Here is a 24,830-nt window from a genome sequence, read left to right as displayed (position 1 = left end):
GCGCCTCATGTCAGGCGCATGCGCGTTCACGCACTGGCTGCCGGGAATTGTAGTTTAGTTACAGAAATCCTGCGAATCCTGTGGCCGGGCTCCCGAAGGCCAAGGCGGAAGCAGGGTGGCCAAAACTCGAGAATTCCGGGGGCCGGGCTCGGAGGAGGGTCTCGGGACTCCGGAGCACAGCGAGCTGAGAGACCCGGCTTCGGGGAAGAGGCAGAGTAAGACGAAGGTTCCAGGGCTGATAGTCCGGGCTTCGACCCTGGAAGATGCACAAGAGGAATGGACCCCCGGCACCCCCGGGCCGAGGCGCTGTCACCGCCCGCCAGGTGAGTGTGCGCCACTCTGCCCACCTAGGGGGTCTCTTCCCACCCTTCCTCAGGGTCTGTCCCCGCCCTTCTTAACACTCGCGGGGCGTGTCCCACCCCCGGAAAAGCCTGATCCTCGCTACCAAGTGAACCCAAGTCCCCGCCCCCCCGAGGTGAGGCTCACTCCTGACTGTATGGCCTACTGACCTGGGCCATCCAGCTTCTGGCTCCCCACCCTGGTTTTGGTAACACCTGTTGCTGCAGCAGTTGCAGCCGGGAAGAGGCAGCCATCAGACCAGCTTTTCAAGCCTTTGCTCAACTGGGCCAGGCCACACTCCTTACTCCCATTGTATAGATGAGGACACTGAGGCTCAGGGAGACGAAGACCTCTAACCAAGGTCACAAGATTGAATAGTCTGACCAGACAGAAATGTCAATTCAGAGGTGTACAGGAAAACCTACAGAACTGTGGCCCCTGCCATAGTCCCAGATCCAGAGCCTGTGGGAGTTTGATGTCTCAGCTTTGAACCAGGGAGCTCGGGCCTAGCTCAGGCTCAGGTCTGAGTCCACCTGACTACAGGTTCCCTCCTGCCCTTAGTACGTTTGACAGATGTATTTGTAGCCCTGAGCCTCAGTTTTCCCACCTGTGGAATGGAGGGCTGGAAGAGTCCCTACATGGCAGGGCAGTTGTAAAGACTTACTGAGATTGTTTATGAAAAATCTAGAATATAGTGTGAAATTATTATTCCCAGTAGGTGAAGCCATGCATAATTGCATGACCAATTTGGACTTATAGAAAGGGTAATTTCATGTAACTCATCATATTCTATTGGTCATTAGCCAAAACAGGAGGGCAGGTCTAGAGAAAAGACCCAGTTTCAAGTTAGGTGTTATTGTTAGGGCTTTTACTTTTAATTTTTTTTCCTTGCTATGCTGGGGATGGAACCCAGGGCTTTGCACATGGTAGGGTTAGGGTTAGCACTTTGTTGATGAATGCATCCACCAGCCCCAGTGTGGTACTTCCTAGGCAGGTTCTCAGCTGATGAGCCATGCGTGCAGTCAAAGGGCCAGAACACTGTTGCATGGCATGTGTGTCTCAGTCTCCTACCCTCCCCAAGAAACAGTTTACTTTTAGAGCTTTGGTTCCTTCCTACCATGGGGACTCTCTGGAGCCATCGTGGCCACCTGGGCTGAGTAGTGTACGGAAGGTCTAACTGGACCATGATTGTTCCCACAGCTCGGCCTGCTGGTTGATTTCTCCCCAGATGGCCTGATGATCCCTGAGGATGGGGTAAATGATGAGGAACTGGAGGCTGAGTTCTTGGCTTTGGTGGGGAACCAGCCCCAGGCCCTGGAGAAGCTCAAAGGCAAAGGTGAGATGCTTGACACACTTGTAACTTCTGCTGCAGACAGTACTTGGAGCTGGGCACTGGGTTGGAAGTAGGGGGGGAAACAAAAGACCCCACCTCCCTGGAGTCTGGGGTCTATGTCAGGGTCAGTTGTGAGTGCAACTGAGCCTTATCCAATCTGTTTTCTTTCTTTTTTTTTTTTAGAATTTGTGTGTGTCTGTGTATGTCTTTGTATGTATGCCACATGTGTGCAGACATACACAAAAGCCATAAGAGGCTGTCAGATTTCCAGAGCTGAAGTCAGAAGTCATTGTGAGCCATCCCATGTAGGTGCTGGGAAACAAACTCAGGTCCTCTGCTAGAATAGTATGCATTCAAAACCACCAAGCCATCTTCCCAGCCCCTCACTTTTGTGCCTTATGTGAATAATTTCACTGATTGCAGTATCCCTAAGCAAAGTGTTGCTTGGTGTTTTGAAGCATAGGTGGTAATCTTGTGCCTTTGGAAAGTAACGTGTGCATTAGGCAGTTGTGTTCAGGCTGGAGCCACAGGTCTGCGGGTCATCCGTTCAGTGTGCACTAGTCACCATACAGCAGATCTTTAGACAGAAGCAACAGAAGGTATGGTTGTGGGTTATTAGTTCATAAAACCATGACCAGAGGGCCAGCAAAATGGCCCAGTGGGTAAAGAAGCTTGCCTCAAGCCTGACAAGCCTGTGTTCAGTCCCTGGGGGTCAGTCCCCAGGACCCATGCGGTAGGAGGAGAGAACTGACCCTGTAAAATTGTCCTCTGAGCTCTACACGTGTGCTATAGCACACAACTGTGCACATATGCATCATGCACACATGAACACTAAATAAATGTGGAATACAACCTTAGTGGTATTTCCCAGTATCCAACAAATGAGTCTTTTACTGAACTTTACAGAGTACTGTTTTCTTAAACAAGAGTGCCGTGCCAACAAGATGCCCTTGATAGATTCCCGCTTGATTCGTGGTTTTTTTTTTTTTTTCACCTATCCACATCCAGTGTGGAGGTAATTAAATGGTGGAATTCCTGAATCATTGACAAGCCAAATTGTGTGATGCCAGGATAACATCTCAGCTACCCTCTCCAGGATGTGTGTCATCCTGTCCAGTGTATCCATGCTGCATCTGCCACACAGGAGACCTGCTCGTTCTCTTGTGGCCATCTAGCTTATCCAGTGAGCTTTATGATAGCCTTTATTTAACTTGATTATACCCCAACTACAAGAATGGGGATTCAAAGAAGGTGCCAGGGCGCAAGCCCGGGGAAGAAGGATGAGGCAGGGATAACTTATGCTTTGCCGCTCCAGGAATTTAATTCACTGTTAGTTCCCACTGTCTACTGCTAAGTTATCACTCTCCTGAAACCCAGGGAGGTAAGCTTGTTCAAGGTCATACAATGTGAACGTTACAGAGCTGAGGTTTGAACTCAGGGTACCTGGCAACATAGCTGAGACTGGCTAGGGAAGAGAAAAGTGCTTGAGGTTGGGCTTGGCAGGTGGTAGATGGCATCAGGCTAGAAGGGCTCCAGGATGGTGGGATACCACAGTGGTCAGGGAAGGGGAACTGTTATTCTGTTGCCTGCTGTACTGAGTGTAGGAATGGGCAGCTGGGGCTCTGGGAAGATCAGCTTTATCTGGGGACTCCTTCCTGCCCCCAGGTCCCCTGCCAATGGAGGCCATTGAGAAGATGGCCCGGCTCTGCATGAGAGACCTGGATGAGGATGAGGAGGAGACCGATGAGGATGATGTGGAGGCTGATGAGGACCTGCTGGTGAGCACAGGGCCAGGACATGTAGCAATATATCATCCCAGTGCCCTGTCCAGCAGCCTCTACCTCCTACCTTGGCCATGTATCCCTGCAGGCAGAGCTAAATGAGGTCCTTGGGGAGGAACAGAAGGCTGTGGATCCCCTGATGCCTGTGGCCCAGGTATGCCTCCCTAAGTCACACATACACACACAGCCTGGAGTTTAAGGTTCATCTTTCCCCCTTTCTACATGTGACCTTGGGCACAGGTGACATGCTACCTCTGAACCTCTGGACTGTGATCTCTCCATCATTGGGAGCGGGGAAGATTGTTCCAGGAGAAATAAGCGTTCATGCTATGAGGGGTTGGTCAGGGTGGCCTAAGTGGGATCACCAACCAGATTGTACACCCAATCCTCCTGTAGCCAAAGCCTTCAGGTTCCAACCCAGGAGTAGAGGCCGTATTGCAGGAGAGGCTAGCCCTCTACCAGTCTGCAGTGGAGAGTGCCAGGCAAGCTGGGGACAGTGCCAAGATGAGACGATATGACCGGGGGCTCAAGGTGAGCAGGCCAAGCGCGGGGTTCTGAGACTAACTGGACCCAGGAGCACTGAGCCTAAGTTATTCTCAGACTCATACTCATGCCCTGTTTCAGACACTGGAAAGCCTGTTGGCCTCTTCCAGGAAGGGCAACATCATCAATGAAGCGGACATCCCACCACTTGTCACTGTGGGGAAGGGACCAGCAGCTGGGCACAGTCACACCCACACTACTTCCCACCTGGCTCCGGTGGACCTGCCAGCCCCAGAGTCCAGTGTCACCTTAGAGGCTCCATCGATCACCCCACAAACCTCTGCCAAGCCCCAGCTGCCTCCAGGTAAGTGATGGGAAGGGCCAGGGTAATATAGGGTCTGTGTGGGCCCTTCAGAGACCTCAGAACATAGGCTGTGCATACAATGGCATTTTACCGTAAAAGAGAATGTTTTAAATTTTTAGCATGCTCTAACATGGAAGAGCCATGCAGACTTGATGTTAAGTGCACAAAAAAACAAAAGCATGTTTATAATGTGTCAGGCATGCTGGCACATACATGTGAATCCAGCACTAAGGAGGCCTGATGTAGGAGGATCACAACTTGGAGGACAACCTGTGCTACATAGAAAGACCCACCTCAGAAAGAGAAAAAGAGACTGGTAGAGTAGGTAAAGGCTGGGACCCAGCCAGAGTGGAGGAAGAGAATCAATTGCACAGAACTGGCATCTGACCATCATATGCACAGTAATTTTTTTAAAGCTTTTTTGAGTCAGGGTCTCACTATGTAGCCCTGGCTGTCCAGGGAGTCAGTGTGTAGACCTGGCTGACTGTGAGCTCACAGAGACATACCTGCCTCTGCTCCTTGAGCATTAAGATTGAAGGTGTGTACCACCTTTTCCACCCCCACCCCCACTCCCATCCTATCCCCCACCCCCACCCCCATCCTATCCCCCACCCCCACCCTGCAAAAAAAATTTTTAGCAGAGAAAAAAAAAGAGAAAGTAAGTTTTATGTATTTTACTATGACTTACAAAATAACAAGTAGGGCTGGGCATGCTGGCACACACCTTTAATCCTGCTACCTGGGAGGCAGATCACTTTGAGTTCAAGGCCAGTCTGGTCTGTATAGCAAGCCTAGGCCAGCTAGAGCTATATAATAAGACCTCGACTCAAAAAAAGAAAAAGAAAAGAAAAGAAAACAATCCAAAGAAGTAGGGACCTAGAGAGATGGCTCAACAGTTAAGAACATTTGCTGCTTTTGAAGAAGACCTAGGTTTGGTTCCCAAATCCCACAGGGTGGCTCACAACTGTCTATAATTGGAGTTTCAAAGGAGCTGACACCCTCTCTGGCCTTCAAGGGCACCAGGCACAAATGTGGTACACATACAAATGAATCTAAAAATGTTTATTAAAGTAAATGTTGATGAGTTTCCAATCACTTAAATTTACATTTTTAAATTGAGGATGGGGTTTGAACATGCCATGGAATGTATGCAAAGGTCAGAGGAAAACCCGGGGGAGTCCTTACCTCCTGCTGTGTGGGTTCCAGGAACCAAACTGAGGCCACCAGGTGGTAGCAGATGCTTTTACCTGCTGCATCTCTGTCAGAAAGGCTTGTGTTGACGCCAGCAGTGTAGCTTGGTGGCCATGCAGTTGCCTAGCATGTGTGAGGCCCTCGATTCCACCTTCAGCCCTGAAAACCCCAGGCATACAGTTATCTCTTTATAAAGCTCATAGTTTACTTGGCTGTTTTAAAGCTTAAGAAGAAAACTGACAGATTAAAAGGGTACTCGGCCCCATCAGATTTTTAGAATTTGGGGGTGGGGGGAGAGAACTTCAGTGGCTTAGAACCTCCAGGCCTAGGGTTGAGTGGGCCCATGCCACCTGAAAGAGGAGTGATCTTGGCAGAGAGCTGCCCTCCCAGCCTCAGGTGTCCATCTGTAAAATGGGCTCAAAACTGGGTTGTGAGGTCCGTATAGACAGTTTGTGTGGTGAGGCTGGCCTGGGCTTCTTGTGTGTGCTCCTCTTTCTAGGTCCCTGCACCCCGCTAGCCCAGCTGCAGAGCCTGCAGCATGAATACAAACTGGCTGCCCTCCATGCCAAGCATCAGGGTGACACTGCTGCGGCCACCAGACACTTGAGAGTGGCCAAGGTGTGTTCCGCCCCACAGACGGGCCTACTGGTGGAGGGAGCTAGAGACAGTGCAGGCTCCCATCCCCACTAGTTCCTCTCACCAGCTGCCATCCTTTGTGCCCAGCATGGGTTGGGTGGCCAGGTAGGGGGCAATCCTCTGCCACTGGGCAGGGCATGGAACACCCCCTGAGGTCCTGGTAGTCCCCTCTCCACCCATATCATTCTTTCTCCCAGAGTTTCGACCCTGTCTTGGAGGCCCTGAGCCGTGGGGAACTGGTGGACCTTTCCCGCCTGCCCCCTCCACCTGGTGAGGACCCTATCCCATGCCCCCTCCTACTCCTACTATTCATCTCAATTCTGCCCAAGATGACCAAGCAACCCCTCACTGGGTCGGGCCTCTCTGTCTCCAGACCAGCTGTCTCCAGAGCCCCCTTTGCCAGCAGCACAGCCTTTGACCCCCTCTCCAGCACCCATCAGGCCAGGTAGGCTGCTGCGGTCCTTGGAGCGTGCAGACTGGGGCATTGTCCCACTTCCCTTCACCCTTAACCTGCTTTCCACCTCTTCTGGCCCAGAGGTCCCACAACCCCCAAGGAGCCTCCTGGAGGCCCTGGAGCAGCGAATGGAGCGGTACCAAGTGGCTGCAGCCCAGGCTAAGGCCAAGGGTGACCAGAGAAAGGCACGCATGCACGAGCGCATTGTCAAGGTATGTAGGGGACCAGATGACTGCCTCCAGGGCCTCTCTCAGGTCCCCTAACATCTCTGTACTTTGCAGCAATACCAAGACGCCATTCGAGCCCACAAGGCAGGCCGAGCTGTGGATGTGACTGAGCTGCCAGTACCCCCAGGTAGGCTACACACACCTCTAGGTAGGCCCCACCCCAAGTATGTTTTCCCCCAGGTAAGGCCTATCCCAAAGCAGCCCCAGGCATCCTACTCCCTCTCCCTCTTTGCCTTTGGTGGTCCATTCCTGCTTAAGGGCTGCTTTTTACAGCCATGGGTATGTACTCTGGAGCTGTGCAAGCCTCTTAACTAGAGTGAAGTGAGTCATGACAGACATGTTTATATCAGGGAAACTGGAAAGTTCTCAAAATTAGGAGATTGTTTTGGAGCCTGTTCTATCTTCCAACTGTCTCCCTCCCTCTCTACTTCATTCCATTCACTCCTGCCAAACCTTTAGGCTTTGACTTTCCAGAATGTTCCTCAGTCTCCTGCCAGTCCTCAGTAGAGTAGAAACTAGAGCAGTGGTAGGACACTTACCTAGCATGCACAGAGTCCCAGGTTCCATCTTTGGTGTGCAGAAAACGGTAAGACTGGTATGGCACATACCTGTAATGTCCATACTTGGGAAGCTGAGGCAGGAGGATTGCAAGTTCAAGGCCAACCTGAGCTACATAGGCTGTTTCAGAAAACCAACAAAAGAACGGCCTAGAGTTCCTTATTGGGAGGGGGGATTGATGGATGGCACCCTCACAACAGTGGGAGGAAGGATTGAGCATGTCACTCTGCCGCCCAGGCTTCCCCCCAATTCAGGGCTTGGAGAATGCAGAGCCCACCCAGCAGAGCTTGGTGGGGGTCCTGGAAACTGCCATGAAGCTTGCTAACCATGATGAAGGCTCAGAGGATGAAGAGGATGAGGCTCCTAAAAAGGTGCAAGGGGTCAAGGCTGAGGGGGGGGTGACAACAGTGAGTGACAACAGGACAGAACCCTTGGGAGACCTAGGCCTAAGTAGGAGTGAGCCATCCCCTCACCATAGGCCTATCACTTGTTGGCTGTGGGGCTACTGACAAGCCTTTTTGCTCCCTGAGCCCTTAGTCTTTTCATCTACAGAATGGGCACAGAGTAGCCTCCTGTGCAGAGCTGTTACCGAGAGTAGGTAGAAGCAGGACCATATACGTGGCCAGTGCTGAGGATGAGCCAGGCACATTGACTCATTCATACCTTTGATCTCAGGCCTGGAGAGGAGTTCAAAGCCAGCTTCAGCTACATAGTGGTTGAGGCCACCCTGTGAGGACACAAAGATAGGTCCTTGGTTTTGGGTTCTAACACTTGAGAATGAGTAACTGCAGGCACTGGAAACACCCTGACTCTCTCTCTATTCCTCTGCAGCAAAACACCCCTGCTGCCCCCACAACCCAACTGAAGTCCTCACCCTCCAGAGCGCCTTCATCAGGACCAGCCCCAGCAGGCAAAGCAGCCCCCAAGGGCACATCCACCAGGGGTAAGTACCCCACCTGCCCTGGCTACCCAGGCCAACCTGGCCCCAGTGTCTGGGCACCCTACTAAGGCCTCCCCACCTACAGCCCAGCAGCAGCTGGCCTTCCTGGAGGGCCGTAAGAAGCAGCTCCTACAGGCCGCGCTGCGTGCCAAGCAAAAGAATGACGTGGAAGGCGCCAAGATGCACCTGCGCCAGGCCAAAGGGCTAGAGCCCATGCTAGAGGCCTCTCGCAATGGGCTGCCTGTGGACATCACCAAGGTGAGGCTTTTTATACCCATGCATACTGCCTGTGGGCCCTTAGCAACCATGTGACCTAGAATGTATTGGTCATCCTTTAAATTAAGCTGCTATGACAAATAGGCCCTGGGAAGACAGCAGTTGAAAGGAGACAGTTATTTCTTGCATGTCACACTTAGGACAGATGCTTGAGGGGCCCAGGCCCCTTCCATGTTTTTGCTTTTCATCTTCCTAGGGGCTTGTCCTGGTGCACTGATCCAAATGGACCACTGACCCATTGCTTCCTGCCCATGGAAAGGGTGGAGTAAAAGGGACATAGTGGCTTGAAGGAGTCATTACAGGCACTGGGAATGCCCTGACCTCTATTCCTCTACAGCAGAACACCCCTGCTACCTCCAGAACCAGGCCTTTTGCTTGTCTCTCATTGGCCAGAGCTAGCCATGTGGCCATGCCTGCAAAGGATTCTGGGGCTTGCAGTTTCTTGTTAGAGCAATGTTATGTGTTATTACTAGGGAAGAAAATGATCTGGGGGACAGTTAACAGATTCTGCCACTTTGGGTAGGACTGTTCAATCAGTGTATTATTTTTGTCTTTTGAGACCTGAAGACTGATTCCCACCTGAAAATCAGGCAGGATCCCAGAAGCCCTTGTATAATAGCTAGTAGCATCTATGCCAGAAAATTTGCATGGAGCACATCCTGGGTCCTGGGAACCTAATGTTGAGCAAAATAGACAAATATCCCCACCTTTATGGGGTACACATTCCATCTAGGGAGATCACAGCGACACAGCTCTGGTAATTCCAGAGCTTTCCTGGGGCCATGGTATTGCATGATCTACCTCCCTCTGTCTCAGACGCCAGCACTACTACAGCCTAGGGTTTTGGCACATGCCCTTCTCACCCTGGAGTGCCTCCCCAGATAGATACTTGTTGGGATAAACCCCCTCTTCTTAGATTTTAGTTCTGATTTTTATTTGCTTAAAGATAGGGTCTCTGTACATAAGCAGGCCTTGAAACTCATTGTGTTTCCCATGCTGTCCTCAAACTTCCAATTCTGTTGCCACAGTCTCTTATGTGTTGAGATCACCGGTGTGTGCCACACCGCTTGGCTGTCTCTGTTCACTGCTGCATCCCTGGTCCCCAGCCACAGAGCAATGGCTGCACATGTACAGGGCTGCACAGACAGGGCCCTGGGTGCCCAAAGGATGGCTTTGTAATATCAGACAGTGTAGGAACTGAGGGGAGATCGAGTAAGGGGCAGAGACGACATCAAAGCCCCAGACGAGCCACTCCTAGTTGGGCCAGCAGGTCCTTGCCTACCAGCCTCATCCACCTGCCCCTTCCATAGGTGCCACCCGCCCCTGTCAACAAGGATGATTTTGTACTGGTGCAGCGGCCTGGCCCAGGCCTGTCTCAAGAGGCCGTGCGACGCTATGGGGAACTTACCAAACTCCTGAGACAGCAACACGAAGTGAGGTCCCACCCATAACCCTGTCCCCATCCCCCTATACTGTTCCTCCCGGCCTTCCACCCATACTCATTGTCTCCTCTACAGATGTGTTTGAACCACGCCACACAGTTCACCCACCTGGGCAACATTGCTGAAACTATCAGGTGAGTGCTTCCTTACTGGTTCCTGCCCTGGCAGCCCAGCTGGCCAGGGCCCCAAGCAGTGCCTTCTCCCGTAGGTTCCAGAAGCTGGCAGAAGACTGTAAGCGGAGCATGGACACCCTAAAGCAAGCCTTTGCCCGCAGTCTGCCCACACCCGCCGCCCGCTTTGAGCAGAGGACCTTCAGTGTCATCAAGTAGGGCCCAAAGCCCCCTGGTTGGGGTATTGCTGGGGAGGGAAGCTTCTAAAGGTCTCATGGGACTCAACTCTGGTCAAGAGCAAGTGCATGGTGGGAGCACAGGCATGCAAAGGCTCTGGGGTGGGCGTGAAGTGCCGCATTGGCTATGCCCTGGCTGAGGCTTGGCAGATACTCAGAAAGGAAGAGGCTGGGTGTGTAGCTCAGTTGGTAGAATGCTTGCCCAGCATGCATGAGATCTTGGGTTCTAGGACCTCATAAACCAGATTTACATGCCTGTGATCCCAGCTCTCAGGAAGTGAAGGCAGGGGGATCAGAAATTCAAGGACTTTGTCTCAAAAGAAAAGGTTCCTCCAGTAGCTAAAGTCCTCTGGCACTTAGTAGGACTCCAGGAATATAGAGTAGGGCACAGCTCAGATGCTGCCAGGTACATAGTAGGAACACAAATAAAACTGGTAAATGAGGGTCAATGAGGTAGGTTGGCAAACAAAGGGACTTACTGCCAAACCTGACAACCTGAGTTAAAAAGAAAAAAAGAACTCTCAAAAGTGCTTCATTGACCTCACATGTATGTCATGGCACACCTGTATACATGTACACACACCAACACATGCACATGTATGTACAACACAATAAATACAAAAACACAAATAAAAGCAGGCACCAAATAAGTATGTGAGCACTGAACAGAGCCCAGAAGTCAGGCAAGGGGGTGCCTAACTCTACAGCCTGAACCCAGGAGCGACACCCCCATAATCAGGAGGGTTCCCCAGCCACTGAGGGAAATGAGAGCTGCAGCTCGGGGCTGAAGTGCCTGCCTCTGTTCCCCTCTATACTGACAGGGTCTTTCCGGACCTGAGCAACAACGACATGCTTCTGTTTATCTTGAAGGGCATCAACCTGCCCACACCCACAGGTGAGGGGCTGGCCTGGAAGCAAGGGTGGGCTGGTTTCTCTGCCTAGGTCTGACCCTTGTTTACCTGCAGGGCTGTCGCCCAGTGACCTGGATGCCTTTGTCCGGTTTGACTTCCCTTATCCCAATGTGGTAGGTGCAAACTCTAAGTAGGTGGGGGCGGGAAGCAAGGCAAGCAAGAAATCCAGGTCCAGCCTGGGCTTGATGATTCCTGCCTCCTCCCTGATACAGGAAGAAGCTCAGAAAGACAAGACCAGTGTGATCAAAAGTACAGACTCCCCTGGTGAGTCACCTGGCTTCCTACAGAAGAAAACCTAAAACTAGGGCCAGCGTGGGATTGTAGCTCAGGTGTACCCCGCAGGCACAAGCTGGGCTTCCATCCTAGCACCCTCAAGGGAACGAAAAGGAATGAGGAAAGATAGTTCTGTAGGTAAGCATTGCAGTGCAAGCAGAAGCGAGTGAGTTCGAATCTCCAGATCTGATTTAAATCCCACACTCCTACAGTGAGGTGAGGACAAGAGAGCTCGTGGGCCAGTTAACTTGGGGTGCACAAATGAGACAATGGCGGAAGGTGAAGACTACACCTGAGGTGGTGCTCTGCCCGCCACATGAACAAACACAACATGCACATACACACACAAGGCCAGTGCTCACTCCCACCCACATAGCCAGTTTCTTCTCATTCTTCCCTCCTTCCCTGCCTAGAATTCAAGGAGCAGTTCAAACTCTGCATCAACCGTGGCCACCGTGGCTTCCGAAGGGCCATCCAAACCAAGGGCATCAAGTTCGAAGTGGTCCACAAGGGGTAAGCCAGGGACCACAGGGTCTGGGCTCAGGGCTGTGGAGCAGCATGCCAACCATCACACCTTCCTACGCACAGGGGGCTGTTCAAGACTGACAGGGTGCTGGGCACAGCCCAGCTGAAACTGGATATGTTGGAAACAGCTTGTGAAGTCCATGAGATCCTGGAGGTGAGGCCGCAGTGGGTTCTTGCAGACTCTGAGCACCCTGGTCCGTTGTGACCAGCGTCACCTCTGGCCATTCCTGAGGGCTCCTGTTTGAGATTGCTGCTCTCGCCCACAGCACCTCTTCTTATTCCAACCTAGGTTTTGGATGGTCGCCGACCCACTGGGGGGCGGCTTGAAGTGATGGTCCGGATCCGGGAGCCCTTGACAGCCCAGCAGTTAGAGACTACGACGGAGAGGTGGCTGGTCATTGATCACCTCCCAGCAGCTGTGCCCACAGTGAGCCCCTGCCTATCTATCAGCCACCCCTGAGAGTAGGGCTGGGGTCAGGGAATCAGTACTCATTGGACTGGCTCTCTGTACCAAAACAGGTCTCTGGGCCCAAAGCAAAGGTGCCTCCCATAGCTGCCACTTGGAAGGAACCAGGGAACAGGTGAGTCTGGGCTAGGTCACACTGCCATGAATCCTTGTCTCTCGGTTCCTTTTATAGTATCCATGGCACATCAGACCCTATCCTGTCTGGCTCCAACACCATTCTTGAGCCCCTACTCTTGGAAAATTCAGTTCAAAAGCCTCTGCTTGACTTTTCATGATGTGACCCATTGTCAACATTCAGCCTCCTCTGTCTCCATTTGGTCTTTCCTCTCAGTTCATGGACATGTCTGCTTTTCTTCTGGCTTTATCTTTGTCTCTCTCCCTCAAGCAGGTCTCAAACTCATTCATGATCCCCCTGCCTCACATGCAGGGATGACAGACATGCCCCAGAACCTCCAGCATCAGACCTACTTTTCTCTGGTCCCTGGACTTCTTGAGGCCCTGCTGAGATCCCCTAGCCTAGCCCCTGTGTCTCTACCCAACTGATTCCTTTGGATCCCCACCACATCCTCTATAGCCCCCTCATGCCCCTTTCTACCCTGCAGATCAGCTCGGCCCCTGCATAGCCTTAGTGTGCTAGCTTTTGACCAAGAGCGGCTAGAAAGGAAGGTGGGTGCTTGTCCTGCTGGGATTAGCCGGGTGGGCCTCAGAGTCGGCTCTGATTGGCTCACAGCCTTCTTTGTTATCTTCCAGATCCTGGCCCTGAGGCAGGCACGCAGGCCTGTGCCCCCAGAAGTGGCCCAGCAGTACCAGGATGTTGTGCAGCGTAGCCAGTGGCAGAGGGCACAGCTGGAGCAGGGGGGTGCTGGCATCCGCAGGGGTAGGGGCAGGGCAGGAGGGGGGCTGGGAGGGGTTTATCTGGTGAGGGAGGTTCAAGAAAGGGTCTGGGGAGAGGCCTGTCTGCTAGGAGAGAGGTGTTTGTGTGTGGGGGGCACCCTGTGGAATGGGATGGAGGGGAAAGTGTAGAGAGGCATGCCTGACCCTGACCCCACTGCCACTTCTCAAGAGTATGCATCCCATCTGGAGCGCCAGCTGCACTTCTATACAGAGGCTGCCCGCCGCTTAGGCTATGATGGAAGCAGGGTAAGCTGGACTCTGTGGTGGGGACTAAAGTATAAGGGAAGGATCTCCTGGACTGTCAGCTAATCACCCCTTCCTCTAGGAGGCTGCAAAAGAGGCATTGTACCGGCGGAACCTGGTGGAGAGCGAGGTGAGCGGCCCCAGGGGTGGCGGGGGTGACACGTGGTGCTGGTCCCCTGACCCCCTATGTCCCCCACAGCTTCAGCGACTCCGCAGGTGAGGCCCATCCCTGGACTTGAGGCCCCACAGCCCAATGCCAGGCAGAGGTCCAGGGCCACCGAGCAGACAAGCAGACAATCAGCGGACAGTTGGTTCTGGACTCACCCTGTCCAGGCCCCCAGCCCCAGGGACGTCAGGACAGCACCCTCACCCAAGCCTGGCTGGTTGGGCCTTGGAGAGTCCTGTTTGCACATCCAGGAGCATCTGGAGCAAGGAGGGTGGCTGGGCACAAGCCCAGAGGGCCCTGCAAGCACTTTACTTCCTGTCCCTCCCCAGTCTTAACCCTACAGTCCTCTCCAAAGATGCCACTGAGGCTGTCAAACCCTGCTGGCTCTCCAGGGGCTATGCTGACCCAGCCATCCCCTTCCCCCAGGGCCAACACAGAATAAAGGCCACACCCACCTCAGCTCTCTTTTTTCCTTGATGTGGCCTGCTCAGTGACTGGCCTGGGCCCCCCACTCAGCCCAGTCCCCTGGAAAGGCCTGGGTAAGCCTGTGGCTTGGTTAGTGACCCATGTATCATCATCTGTCTCAGGTCATCCACACCAGTCACTGTCAGTGGGACCACACTGTCAGACTGGCCTCAGATCCTAGAGCCTGTCTGCAAGTCCTCTGGTCTCGGGGATGGAAAAGGCACTCCTGTGAAGCATAGGGAAGGGATGGGTCCCAGAGGGCACTGAGTGGGTGGGAATGTGGAAAAGAGTTCAGTTTATTTTCCCCATCACCATCTGGTGGAAGTATACGTGTAGTCTGCACCCCAGAATATTCAAGGCAGCATATGCATACTTGCTGCTTAAGCCCCCAACCACAGCTCTGGGCAGAACAGGCCCAGCCTCCAAGGCCCCAACTGAGAACTTAGTCCAAAGTTCACCAGAGCTCAGGTCAGGGCTACTTGACTAGCCCTGCCCTTGGGTGGCAGCTGGACCAAGACCTGTTCAGGGTTTTCTGCAGTGTCTACCACGCGTAGATGTGCAAGTCCTAGGAAGGCCTCAGCCGCAATGCTTGTCATATGAAGTCTGTTGGCCCTGTGCAGAGAGGCAGGGATGTTAGGCTGGTGACTTGGAAAAGCTACTGTCATCATCCAGACTCCCCTGCCCCTCACCTCAGAAAGAGGGCACGCAGGTGAGGTGTGCTGAGGAAGGCCTCTGGGCCCACGTGGCTGATACGGTTAGCCTGCAGGTGCAGCTCCTGGAGGGTCTCGGGCAAGTCAGGGGGCACAAAGGATAGCTCGTTGTGGCTCAGATCCAGCACCTGACAGGCACATAGCATGCAGCAGACTCAGGGCCTGGGCCTCACCCCTGAAGAGCTTCTAGCCCCCTCCCTGCTGTCTGCCTCTTCATGCCTTCTTGTTCGCTAATGTTGCCAAGTTCCTTCACTCAGTAGAGGTCCACTGAGCTGATACGTGGCTGTTTTATCCATGGGAGGTACAGGTAGATGTGGTCTCCACCTGCCTGACTCAGTAAGACTCAAGGGTGTGAAGATGGCGGTCCTAACACCCTCCTCACTCACCCTGTTTTTTCTTTCCTTCCTCTCCTTCCCTCCATTCCCTGTCCCTCCTCCACTTCCTTTTCTTCTTTCTGTAGCCTCAGCTGGCTTCAGACCCCACCCTCCTACTTCAGCCTCCCCATGCTGTGGAGACAGTTGCAGTCCCCCACACCTGGCCTTTTCTCTAGGATGTTTGGGGTCAGAAAGGGATAAGGACCCTGTTTTGTGCCCAGCTGGGATGCCAGAGCACAGCCACTGGGTAGAATGGGGGAGTGCTCAGGAGGTAGGACATACCAGCAACAACCCAAACAGTCTGTTTTAGCCGGCTCAGGCTGCCCACATGGGGTTCTGTGGCATGCCAGGGCTCAGAGCTGAGGAGTAGCTGGGGCAACGAGGGTTGGTGGGGAGGGGTTGGAGATGACCACATTGTAGTTAACCCCTGACCTGCAGTGCCTGCAACTCATGCCAGGTGCCAGGCCCTATGTCGCCCACGCGTAGCCGGTTGTGTGCCAGGCTTAGCTCCTGCAGCTTATTTAGGCCGGTCAGTAGCTCTGGCTCCAGGGCCCGCAGTTGGTTACGTTGCAGTTTCAGGAAGCGCAGACTGGCTGGCAGGCCCTCTGGCAGCCGGCTCAGCTGGTTGCCGGCCAGGTCCAAGCTGCGCAAGACACGCAGGCGGCGGAAGGCACCGGGATGCACGTGCGCGCTGGACAGGCGGTTGTAGGCCAGATTGAGCTCAGCCAGGGTTCGTGCAGAAACCAAATCTCGTGCACCTAGCACAGCCACGCGGTTGTGGGGCATCACCAGGGCCTTCAGGTGGCGGGGCAATGCTGGGGGCACGCGCTCGAGCCTGTTGCCATAGAGGTGCAGCGTGTGCAGAGCCCTCAGAGGCCTCAGCGTCCCCGCAGGCAGGGCTGAGGCCCCCAGTTCATTGTGTTGCAGCAACAGGTAGCGCAGGTCCCTTGCTCTGTGCAGCCGCACCGCTTCCACCTGCCGGATGCAGTTGCGACCCAGGTGCAGTATGGTCAGGGTTCCAGGTAGACCCTCAGGCACTGTGGCCAGCCGGTTGTGGGACAGGTCCAGGTACTCAAGGCTGCTCAGTTTGCTGATGGGAGAGACGGGTGATGGAATGAATGGTCACTTCGAGAAGGGACCCCAGCCAGGCAGGAGTTGTTAGCTCACACCTTTAATTCCAGCACTTGAGAGGCAGAAGCAAGTGGATCTCTATGAGTACAAGGCCAGTCAGGTCTACAAAGTAAGTTCCAGGACAGCTAGAGCTGTTACATTAAGAAATCCTATCTCCAGGGGAGGGGAGTGCCAGAAAGGAAAGGGAATGGTTTTAGGACTCCTTTAACCTGGAGGTTTCAAGTTGAGAGTAATGGAACAACAAAGTTGGGTTGATATGATACAGAAATGCATCTGGTAGCCCAGAATGGTCATGGGTGCAGGTATGGAATCCCAGCACACATGTGGTGAGCTAAGAGGATTGAGTTCCATGCCAACCTGGACTACACTTAGCCAGACTCTCAAAAAATCTAGGGTTTGGTTGGAGAGATGGCTCAGCAGTTAAGAGCACTGGTTGCTGCTCCTCCATAGAACCAGGGTTGGGACCCCAGCACCACATAGTGGCTCTCAGATATTGTGGCATAATTCTTAGTCCCAGCAATCAAGAGGCAGAGGAAGGCAGAGCTTAACTAGTTGGAGGCCAGTTTAGTCTACATAACAAGTCCCAGGACAACCATGGCTACACAGAGAGATCCTGTCCAAAAAAAGAAGGAAAGAAAAGCAAAAGCAAGAGCTAAGGTGCAACTCAGAGCCCCCCACCCCAGACGCCTGTCTAGAATCTGGAGGCCAGCAGACTTGTTTTGTTTCCTAGCACATGGAAGAACCTGGACTCCATAACCCCGTCACAAGAAACCCACAACTATTGGGTAATAGAACCGCAAAAACCGGTAGCAGGAGCCAAGCATCACAGCATACAGTAATACCAAACGGTATTCTAGGCAGGGCAGTTGGATGCACACTAGGTACTCACTAAACAAAGTCCTACAAAGGAGGGGGTCTGCTGCCAGCACAGAAATGCTGTGTCCCTACCTGAAGGTAGTAGCATCCAGGCCACCGTCTGTCAACTGATTATGCTGGAGGTATAGCTCTCGGAGTTGAGTCTGGAGGCTCAGTGCTCCTCTGGGCACCTTGGAGATAAGATTGTTCTGGAGGAGAAAGTGAAATAGAGGATCTGGCATGGGCAGCTACAGCAGCCACAGAAGGCTCTTGAGTGTCCAGGAACTTGTCTTGCTTGTGCAAGGCAGTGGAGGGTTTTTGTTTGTTTGTTTTGTTTTGTTTTTCTAAATGACTATTCTAATATCTGGAATTCGGGGGAGCAGTTGAAAAGATGGAAAAGGAGCAGGTGGAGAAACCTCACAGGTTTTGGGTATGTGTGTGATAGGCAGGGTACCTGCAGGTGAAGCCGCTCCAGGGAGGCTGGGAGGCTGGGTGGTAGGTAGCTGAGCTGGTTGCTGGAGAGACTTAGGGTGGTAATGGCCTCCGATCCATGGAAGGTGTTAGGTGGCAAACCAGTGTTGCTCAGTCGGTTGTTGTGGAGATACACAGACCTGAGAAGGGCAAGCTACCAGCCTACACATGTGTGTACCACACTCCCCAAGACAGGATTTCTCTGCATAGTCCAGGCTGTCCTGGATGGAACTCATTCTGAAAACCAGGCTGAGCTTGAACTCACAGAGATCCACTTGCCTCTGCTTCCCAAGTGCTGGGATTAAAGGTGAGTGCCACCATGGCCAGGCTTAGTCTAGACTTTTGATACAGTGTATGGGGCCCAATATCACAACTCAAGCTCCCCTCCCTGAGATCTCTCTGACCCCAAGTTTAGGTACATAGTCCACAAACTGAGCAGAGTGCCCCAGACCCCCCAAACTGATGAGTCCTCCCTGATACCACCCCCCCCCCCCCAAGCACAGGACCATGCCCCAGAGTCCCCAGCCTTCTCTGACTCTCCACCCCCAATGCCTCAGACCCTTCAAAACAGGGCTACTCTCTGCTTCTTATGCAAAACCATGTACATGCTTCCCAGGGCAGGCCTCTTTCTCCTGGGCAAAGTCTGGGGGCAGGGTCCTGGAATCAAAGGAAGGGGGCGGAGCCAGGGCTAAGGCTACCGGAGCTCAGGCTTCTCCCCAAAGGTGAGAGGAAAGATTTCCACCACTTCATTTGCAGCCAGATCGGCGACACGCAAGGAGTGTGGCAGGAACTGGGGCGCAACAGAGAGCTGCAACAGCAACAGCATCTGGTCCTGGTGTGGGGTTTCCTGCCTCCCCAGCCCCACACCCAGGTCCCGCATACTGGGTGACCCCAGCCAGGATGCACCCTCTCGGGGCTACACACAGGCTCACCTTGTTGTGGGCCACGTACAAGTGCTCTAGCTGGGTGAGGGACTCAAAGGCCTCATCAGGCAGACCTGGGTGGGGCGCACAGAGGGTAATGATGAGGGACCAGCGTTTCTAGCAGCCCTACTCTGAAGGCTAGGGACTAGCACAGGTCCCCAGCCCCCCCCCCCCAAACACACACACATCCTGTCCTTACTAAAAGCCACAGCCACCACCATCCCCCAACCCTTGAAATTCCACCCTGCTCAGCAGTTGTGGAAATCCCCGAAGAGCTGGCCACAACTGGCAAACAGCGGATGTGGAGAGGGGCTGGGACCGGGTTGTTCCAAGCTCGAGGTCCTCACCCTCTGAGGAGATGAGATTGCTGTGCAGGTCCAGGGTGCGCAAACCACTGAGGCGAGTTAACTCGTTGTAGGGGAGCTCCCGCAGCTGGTTGTTCTGTGGAATGGAGTAAAGACATTCATTCATACCAAGACCTGACCCTTACTCCTCAACTGGTAACCTAGAGGTATGGCCCAGAGGCAGAGCACTTGCTTAGCATCCACAGGCCCTGGGTTCATCCCTAATGTCTCCAAAAGCAGGAGGAGGAGAAGAAAGGAAAATATCCCATTCCATGACCCCAAACAACCTTGAGACCTGCAAGGCACTGGGCTCCTTACTACATTACCCACAACAACACTATTACCCTGAGCCCCCAAGCCTCACAGGCTGCCTCTGACACATCTCTAGCCACCACCACACACCCACACACAGAGTTTCACTACGCAGTGTCCATCCTCCTGCCTCAGAATCCTTACCAACACCTTTTCCCCAGGGCCTCCCAAAGCACCCCCATGACTCCCACCATCACAACGGCTGTCCCAGAACTCAATGTTTTGACCAAAGCAGCTTTATCCCTTCTAAGATGCTGACCGACCCCAAACTCAGCCTTCCCAAGATGCAGTGCTTTTCCCTCTGGCCCTGGCCTGGCTTAGCAGACCCAGAGCAAGGCCAGGTTCAGTTCTGGCTTGTGGTCCTCCCACCTGGACCCTGCCTGGGCCCTGTGCCTCCCTGAGTCTCTGACCCCCAGGCCTCACCTGCAAGGAAAGGTGCCGAACAGCCCTGGTGATATTGTCTGGGAATACCCTCAGGCCCAGGCCAGTGCAGTCCACTGTGTCATCTCGGGGACAGGAGCAGCGCCAAGGACAGGCCCTCAGCAGGGGCTGTGAGCTGTCACCCAGGTGCGGGAAGGCAGGATCTTCCATGTGTGCTTCAGTCCATCTCAGCATCAGGAGCAGCAGTAGCTCTTGAGGCTTCTGGGGTAAGGCAAGGGGTCAGCGGGACAGCCTGGTGAGGGGTCCCCCCTGCAGAGTAGGCTTAGCCACCTAGCCAGCGGAGAGAGCCAGGCAGGGGGTGGGCAGACCCACCCCAGACTCTCCCTGTCCACCTTACCATGATCAGCCCTGTGGTGCCTCTCCTCAAGCTCCAGTCCAGCATTCACTTGCTCCAACATCCCCTGTGACTTCCGCTGCCCTCCATCTCTCGGCATAGGGGACACACACACTCACTCTCAGCTATACTACAGGGCCTGGGAGGATGGCCACCCCCGGTCCCTCCCTGAAGAGGTCTGGATAGGGTAGCAAGGCTCAGCTAGCCCATCCCTCCACTTCCCGCCTGCTCCAACCACCCCAGCTCTATTTTCATAACCTCAGCCAGCCTAAACTGAACCACAGTGATGAGGAATGTTTGAGAAAGTCTGCTATTCACCCTATCTGGTATTTGGGCTGACCACAGGCAGGAATAGGGGTCCGAGGGTGGGGAAGGGCATTCGAGAGAATCCCCAAGGAGATGAAGCCAGCCGGGAGGGCTCCAGAGAGCCTTGCACTTCCCTGGTCACACCTAGCTGGCAGCCACAGCCCACCCCCAAAACAGGCTTGGCTTTTGAAAGGAAATTCACGCAAGGGAAGGCTAGTGGCTACCATATGGGCTAGGGACCGATCAGCCTGTTTGAACCTGGGCTCTGTGCCTCAGTTTCCCTTTTTTGTAAACTGGTCAAGGTTGTCTCATCTTCCAGAAACATTGTAGAGTTCAATAAGCTGATGCAGCTAGGTGGGTAGCATGTGACACAGGCCTACAAGCACAGAGCTTAGGGAGACTAAGGCAGGAAGATTCTAGTTGAGGCCCTGACTGTTGCTTAATACCCTGTCTCAAAAACAAGCAATGTGTCAAAAGTGTATGGGGAAAAAAAGACCCCTTCCTCAAAGGGCTGTCAAATAAAACAACCGAGGCTAGAGAGGTGGCTCAGAACACTCATGTGCTCTTCTGAAGGACTGACCTGAGCAGATGGGAAAGAGAGCCTAGCCTGAGCTAGTCGAAGAGTAGGCACGCAAGCAGCCTCCTCTGCACAAAGCTCCTGCTCCAGTTCCCGCCCCAGTGGCCCTCAGCAGCAGACTATGAGCTACATACAAGTGCTAGATGAAATGAACCTTTTCCACCTTAAGTTGCTTTGGTCAGTTCAGGAAAGAACTCCCAGGGAGTTCTAAAGGTGTTGTGGGATATTTGTGCACTGTGTGAGGATGTATTGCTATGATTGGTTTAATAAAGAGCTGAATGGCCAATAGCAAGGCAGGAGATGATAGGCTGGATTTCCAGGGAGAGAGAGGAAAAGAAGAAATCGAGGTGTACAGACTTTGCCAGCAGACTCAGAGCAAGTTGGATGTGCTGTACTAAGAAGAGGTTACCGAGCCATGTGGTAGAAAAAAATATGGATTAATTAAGTTATAAGAAATAGTTAGAAACAAGCCTAAGCTAAAGCCAAACTTTAACAATAATTAACAATAAGTCTCCAGACCATCACTGGGGAGCTGGTGGTTCCACAAAAGATAGTCTGACAAGAAAGTTTGCTATTTAAAGGAGGCTTCTTAGCACTCAGAAGTTGTGCAGGCATTGGTGGTGCATGCCTTTAATCCTGGCACTCAAGAGGTAGAGGCAGGTGGATCTTTGTGAGTTTGAGGCCATCCTGGACTACAGAGCAAGTTCCAGGAACAACAAAAAAAGTCACTCAAAAGCTGGAGGCAGTTAAGAGCACTGGTTTCTTTCCCAAAGGACCTGGGTTCAAGTCCCAGCACCCACATGGCAGCTCACACCTGTCTATCAATCCAGTTCCAGGGCTTTTGACACCCTTACACAGACATACATGCAGTCAAAACAACAATGTACATAAAATAAAAATAAATTATGAAAAATAAAGTGTGGTGGGACACACCTTTAAGTTCAAGGCCACCCTGTTCCACATAGCAAATTCCAGGCTGGCTATACAGTAAGATTCTGTTTTTAAAAAACATAATAAGTAAAAAACATTTGTTTCCAGGCAGTGGTGGTGCACACCTTTCATCCCAGCACTTGGGAAGCAGAGGCAGGTAGATCTGTCTGAGTTCGAGGCTAGCCTGGTCTACAGAGAGAGCTTCAGGGCAGCCAGGGATATGCAGAGAAACCCTGTCTTGAAAAACAAAACAAAACACAAACAAGAAGTACTTCTTAAAAGATGCCAACTATCAGAGATTCATTAAGACTCAGGAAGTAAACAACTCACAAGTATCAGGAAATCCCTGAACCTAGCAGGTGGACAAGCCCTCCTTCCCAGGGTTATATAAGCAGTAAGGACTGATGAGACGATTCAGAACAGCCAAGCTGACTGAAAAAAACAAACAAACAAAAAAAAAAACCAAAAAAAAAAAAAAAAAACAAAAACAAAAACACTGCTTTGATGGCAAGCTGCCTGCAAATTATGCAGAGAAAACACTCATACACATGAAAAAGATAATCTAAAAACAGAAGGGCCAAAGGCATGGCTATTAGGAGTACTTACCTAACCTGCACTGGGCCCTGGGTTCCATCCCCAGCACAAAATAAGCCAGGTCTGATAATTCACACCTAGAACCACAGAATTCCACCCTCAGGTACATATTGTGTATGCTAGCTAGTTCTATAACATTAATTAGAGTCGTTTGGGAAAAGGGACTCTAAATTGATAAAAAGGAAAAAAAAAGCCACCAGATTGGCTTGTAGGGTTGGGCAGTTTAGTCCTGGGGAGGTGGCTATGGGTTATATAAAAAAACAGCTGAGCAAGCCAGGAGTATCAGGTTAGGAAGCAGCATTCCTCTATAGATCCTGTATCACTTCCTGCCCTGAACTTCCTCAGTGATGGAGTGTGACCTGAGAGTTGCAAGATGAAATAAACACTTTCTAGCTGAAGTAGCTTTTGATCGTGGTGTTTTATCACCACAACATAAATCTTAACTGTGGTAAAAAAAAAAAAAACAGAAGCAGCAAAAAATGAAAAAGCTGCTAGTGATGTGCAAGCTGGCTGGGTAGAGGAATTATAATTTCTAATTCCATGTGCTTTTCTCCTGTGCCCTGGGCCTGTTTTCCATGTCTGGTTAGTGATTCAGAGAACAAAAAGTGCGGTCTGCCGTACTGTACACTGCTGTAATTTCCAATTAAATCCACATGTCATTGGGACGAGCTGACAATGGTCTTCTGGAATATGTCATGTGATCAGAAATATGGGGAGCCTTCGGTGATAACACCTGTGAGCCCAGCACGAGGAGGAGGCAGGGGAATCATGACTTTGAGACTAGCCTGAGCTACACGAGACCCTAACTAAAACACAAAACAAAGCAAAAACAAACAAGCAAAAAAAAAAAAAAAACAAAAAACAAAAAACCATGCCAAGTTGACAAAATGGCTAAGTGGGTAAAGGCACTTATTGCCAAGCTGGATAATCTGAGTTCAATCCCTGGGACCCACATGGTGAAAGAGAAGCAAACTCCAGCAAGCTGTCCTTAGGCCTCTGCCCAAGCACCACGCTACATATTTGCTGTGGCAGTGTGAGTGTAATTAGCCCCCATAAGCTCATAAAGGAATGCCACTATTAGGAGGTGTGGCTTTGTTGGAGTAGGTATGGCCTTGTTAGAGGAAGTGCATCACTTTGGGGGTGGGCTTTGAGGTCTCATATATGTTCAAGTCATGTTCAGTGTCTCAGTTCACTTCTTGTGAACTCTCAACTTTCACACTGTCATGTCATCCCATAATGACAATCCACCCAATTAAACGTTTATTTTTATAAGAGTTTCTGTGGACATGGTGTCTGTTCACAGCAATAGAAACTCTAAGACACACACCCACATGTATATACACAATAATAAATTAATTAATTAATTTTAAAAATCTGTATTTTCCAAGACAAGTTTTTTCTATATAACAGTCCTGGCTGTCCTGGAACTCACGTTGTAGACCAGGCTGACCTTGAACTCACAGATATTCTCCTGCCTCTGCCTCCCAAGTGCTGGGATTAAAGGCTTGTGTCACCTCCCCTGACTTTTTCTTTCTTTTTTGAGGTTCATTTTTTTAATTGATTTTAATACTTTGATATATATATTCACATGTGCAGGTGCCCACAGGGGCTCTACATGGAGTTTAGAGTTACAGGTGGTTCTTACCCACCAGACATAGCTGTTGGGAATTGAACTGGGGTCTTCTGGAGGAACAATACATGTTGTTTCCCTCTGAGTCGTATCTCCAGCTCCCTACACTCTGTGGTTGACATGAGAAAGGGAAGAAAGACTCCAGGCAGAGGGGTGAACTTTGTCAAAGGGAGAAGGTCGCCTGGTTGAAGAAGGCAGATGTGAAAGAGGTGAAGGGGAGGGTAGCTTGAAGACCCACCTCTAGCATCTCAGAGAACAGACTCAGAGGCCTCCTGGGAAGGTCATTAGGGAAAAGTTACAGATCAAATGAGATGGAAAATACAATGTATCCTCCATTAGCAAGATGACTTGGGGTCAAGACCCTTGACACAAAGCCTGAGGACTAGAGTTCAGTCCCTGGGGTCCACATGATGGAAAGAAAGAAATGACTCAAAAATTGTTCTCTGACCACACACACATGACCTGGCATATGCTCTCTCTCTCTCTCTCTCTCTCTCTCTCACACACACACACACACACACACACACACACACACACACAGAGTAATAAAATGTTTTTAAAAAATGTGTTCTAAGCTGGGCATTG

At 51.9% G+C, this 24,830-nt stretch overlaps 3 protein-coding genes across 4 annotated transcripts; 1 reads left to right on the top strand and 2 right to left on the bottom strand.

The window, feature by feature from the left end:
* The first annotated feature begins 61 nt into the window (after positions 1-61).
* On the top strand, positions 62-14,307 carry Cc2d1a (coiled-coil and C2 domain containing 1A). Of its 2 annotated transcripts, none has more exons than XM_051194956.1 (29): positions 62-323; positions 1,568-1,675; positions 3,338-3,450; positions 3,542-3,607; positions 3,850-3,984; positions 4,078-4,300; positions 5,991-6,109; positions 6,325-6,397; positions 6,501-6,572; positions 6,663-6,793; positions 6,863-6,935; positions 7,604-7,737; positions 8,198-8,309; positions 8,392-8,564; positions 9,893-10,015; positions 10,100-10,158; positions 10,233-10,349; positions 11,192-11,265; positions 11,336-11,394; positions 11,494-11,545; positions 11,968-12,067; positions 12,143-12,233; positions 12,369-12,506; positions 12,599-12,660; positions 13,148-13,211; positions 13,296-13,422; positions 13,609-13,685; positions 13,765-13,812; positions 13,882-14,307. In XM_051194956.1, exons 2-29 carry the CDS (start codon positions 1,576-1,578, stop codon positions 13,900-13,902), a joined length of 2,736 nt encoding a protein of 911 aa, XP_051050913.1. In that variant the 5' UTR covers positions 62-323; positions 1,568-1,575; the 3' UTR covers positions 13,903-14,307. The 2 variants fall into 2 exon arrangements, with proteins under 2 accessions (XP_051050913.1, XP_051050912.1); XM_051194955.1 differs by having other exon boundaries at positions 1,540-1,675.
* Positions 14,308-14,949: 642 nt separating this feature from the next.
* On the bottom strand, positions 14,950-18,734 carry LOC127229745 (podocan-like protein 1). The gene is made up of 5 exons (XM_051194714.1): positions 18,553-18,734; positions 17,838-17,994; positions 17,477-17,592; positions 15,830-16,487; positions 14,950-15,151 (listed from the first exon to the last, which is right to left on the bottom strand). Exons 1-5 carry the CDS (start codon positions 18,732-18,734, stop codon positions 14,999-15,001), a joined length of 1,266 nt encoding a protein of 421 aa, XP_051050671.1. The 3' UTR covers positions 14,950-14,998.
* Positions 18,735-18,945: 211 nt separating this feature from the next.
* Positions 18,946-20,327, bottom strand: LOC127229881 (podocan-like protein 1). The gene is made up of 3 exons (XM_051194954.1): positions 20,212-20,327; positions 19,857-20,075; positions 18,946-19,218 (listed from the first exon to the last, which is right to left on the bottom strand). Exons 1-3 carry the CDS (start codon positions 20,254-20,256, stop codon positions 18,976-18,978), a joined length of 507 nt encoding a protein of 168 aa, XP_051050911.1. The 5' UTR covers positions 20,257-20,327; the 3' UTR covers positions 18,946-18,975.
* Positions 20,328-24,830: the final 4,503 nt, after the last annotated feature.

This window comes from Phodopus roborovskii, unplaced genomic scaffold, assembly GCF_943737965.1.
Source record: "Phodopus roborovskii unplaced genomic scaffold, PHOROB, whole genome shotgun sequence".
In the NCBI taxonomy this organism is placed as follows: domain Eukaryota; kingdom Metazoa; phylum Chordata; class Mammalia; order Rodentia; family Cricetidae; genus Phodopus; species Phodopus roborovskii.
This window is presented reverse-complemented; position numbering and strand designations above follow the sequence as displayed.

What these genes read in the sequence shown, in the direction of transcription:
- Cc2d1a (XM_051194955.1), top strand. Translation starts at nt 264, where the DNA reads ATGCACAAGAGGAATGGACCCCCGGCACCCCCGGGCCGAGGCGCTGTC. An exon ending in GCGCTGTCACCGCCCGCCAG is followed by an intron (nt 324 to 1,539) that starts GTGAGTGTGCGC and finishes TTGTTCCCACAG; the next exon opens with CTCGGCCTGCTGGTTGATTT. An exon ending in TCCTGAGACAGCAACACGAA is followed by an intron (nt 10,016 to 10,099) that starts GTGAGGTCCCAC and finishes TCTCCTCTACAG; the next exon opens with ATGTGTTTGAACCACGCCAC.
- LOC127229745 (XM_051194714.1), bottom strand. Translation starts at nt 18,734, where the DNA reads ATGCGGGACCTGGGTGTGGGGCTGGGGAGGCAGGAAACCCCACACCAG. An exon ending in GGGGAGAAGCCTGAGCTCCG is followed by an intron (nt 17,995 to 18,552) that starts GTAGCCTTAGCC and finishes TGCCCTTCTCAG; the next exon opens with GTCTGTGTATCTCCACAACA. An exon ending in TGGAGCGGCTTCACCTGCAG is followed by an intron (nt 17,593 to 17,837) that starts GTACCCTGCCTA and finishes TTTCTCCTCCAG; the next exon opens with AACAATCTTATCTCCAAGGT.
- LOC127229881 (XM_051194954.1), bottom strand. Translation starts at nt 20,256, where the DNA reads ATGCTGGACTGGAGCTTGAGGAGAGGCACCACAGGGCTGATCATG. An exon ending in GCACCACAGGGCTGATCATG is followed by an intron (nt 20,076 to 20,211) that starts GTAAGGTGGACA and finishes GCCTTACCCCAG; the next exon opens with AAGCCTCAAGAGCTACTGCT. An exon ending in TTCGGCACCTTTCCTTGCAG is followed by an intron (nt 19,219 to 19,856) that starts GTGAGGCCTGGG and finishes TCCATTCCACAG; the next exon opens with AACAACCAGCTGCGGGAGCT.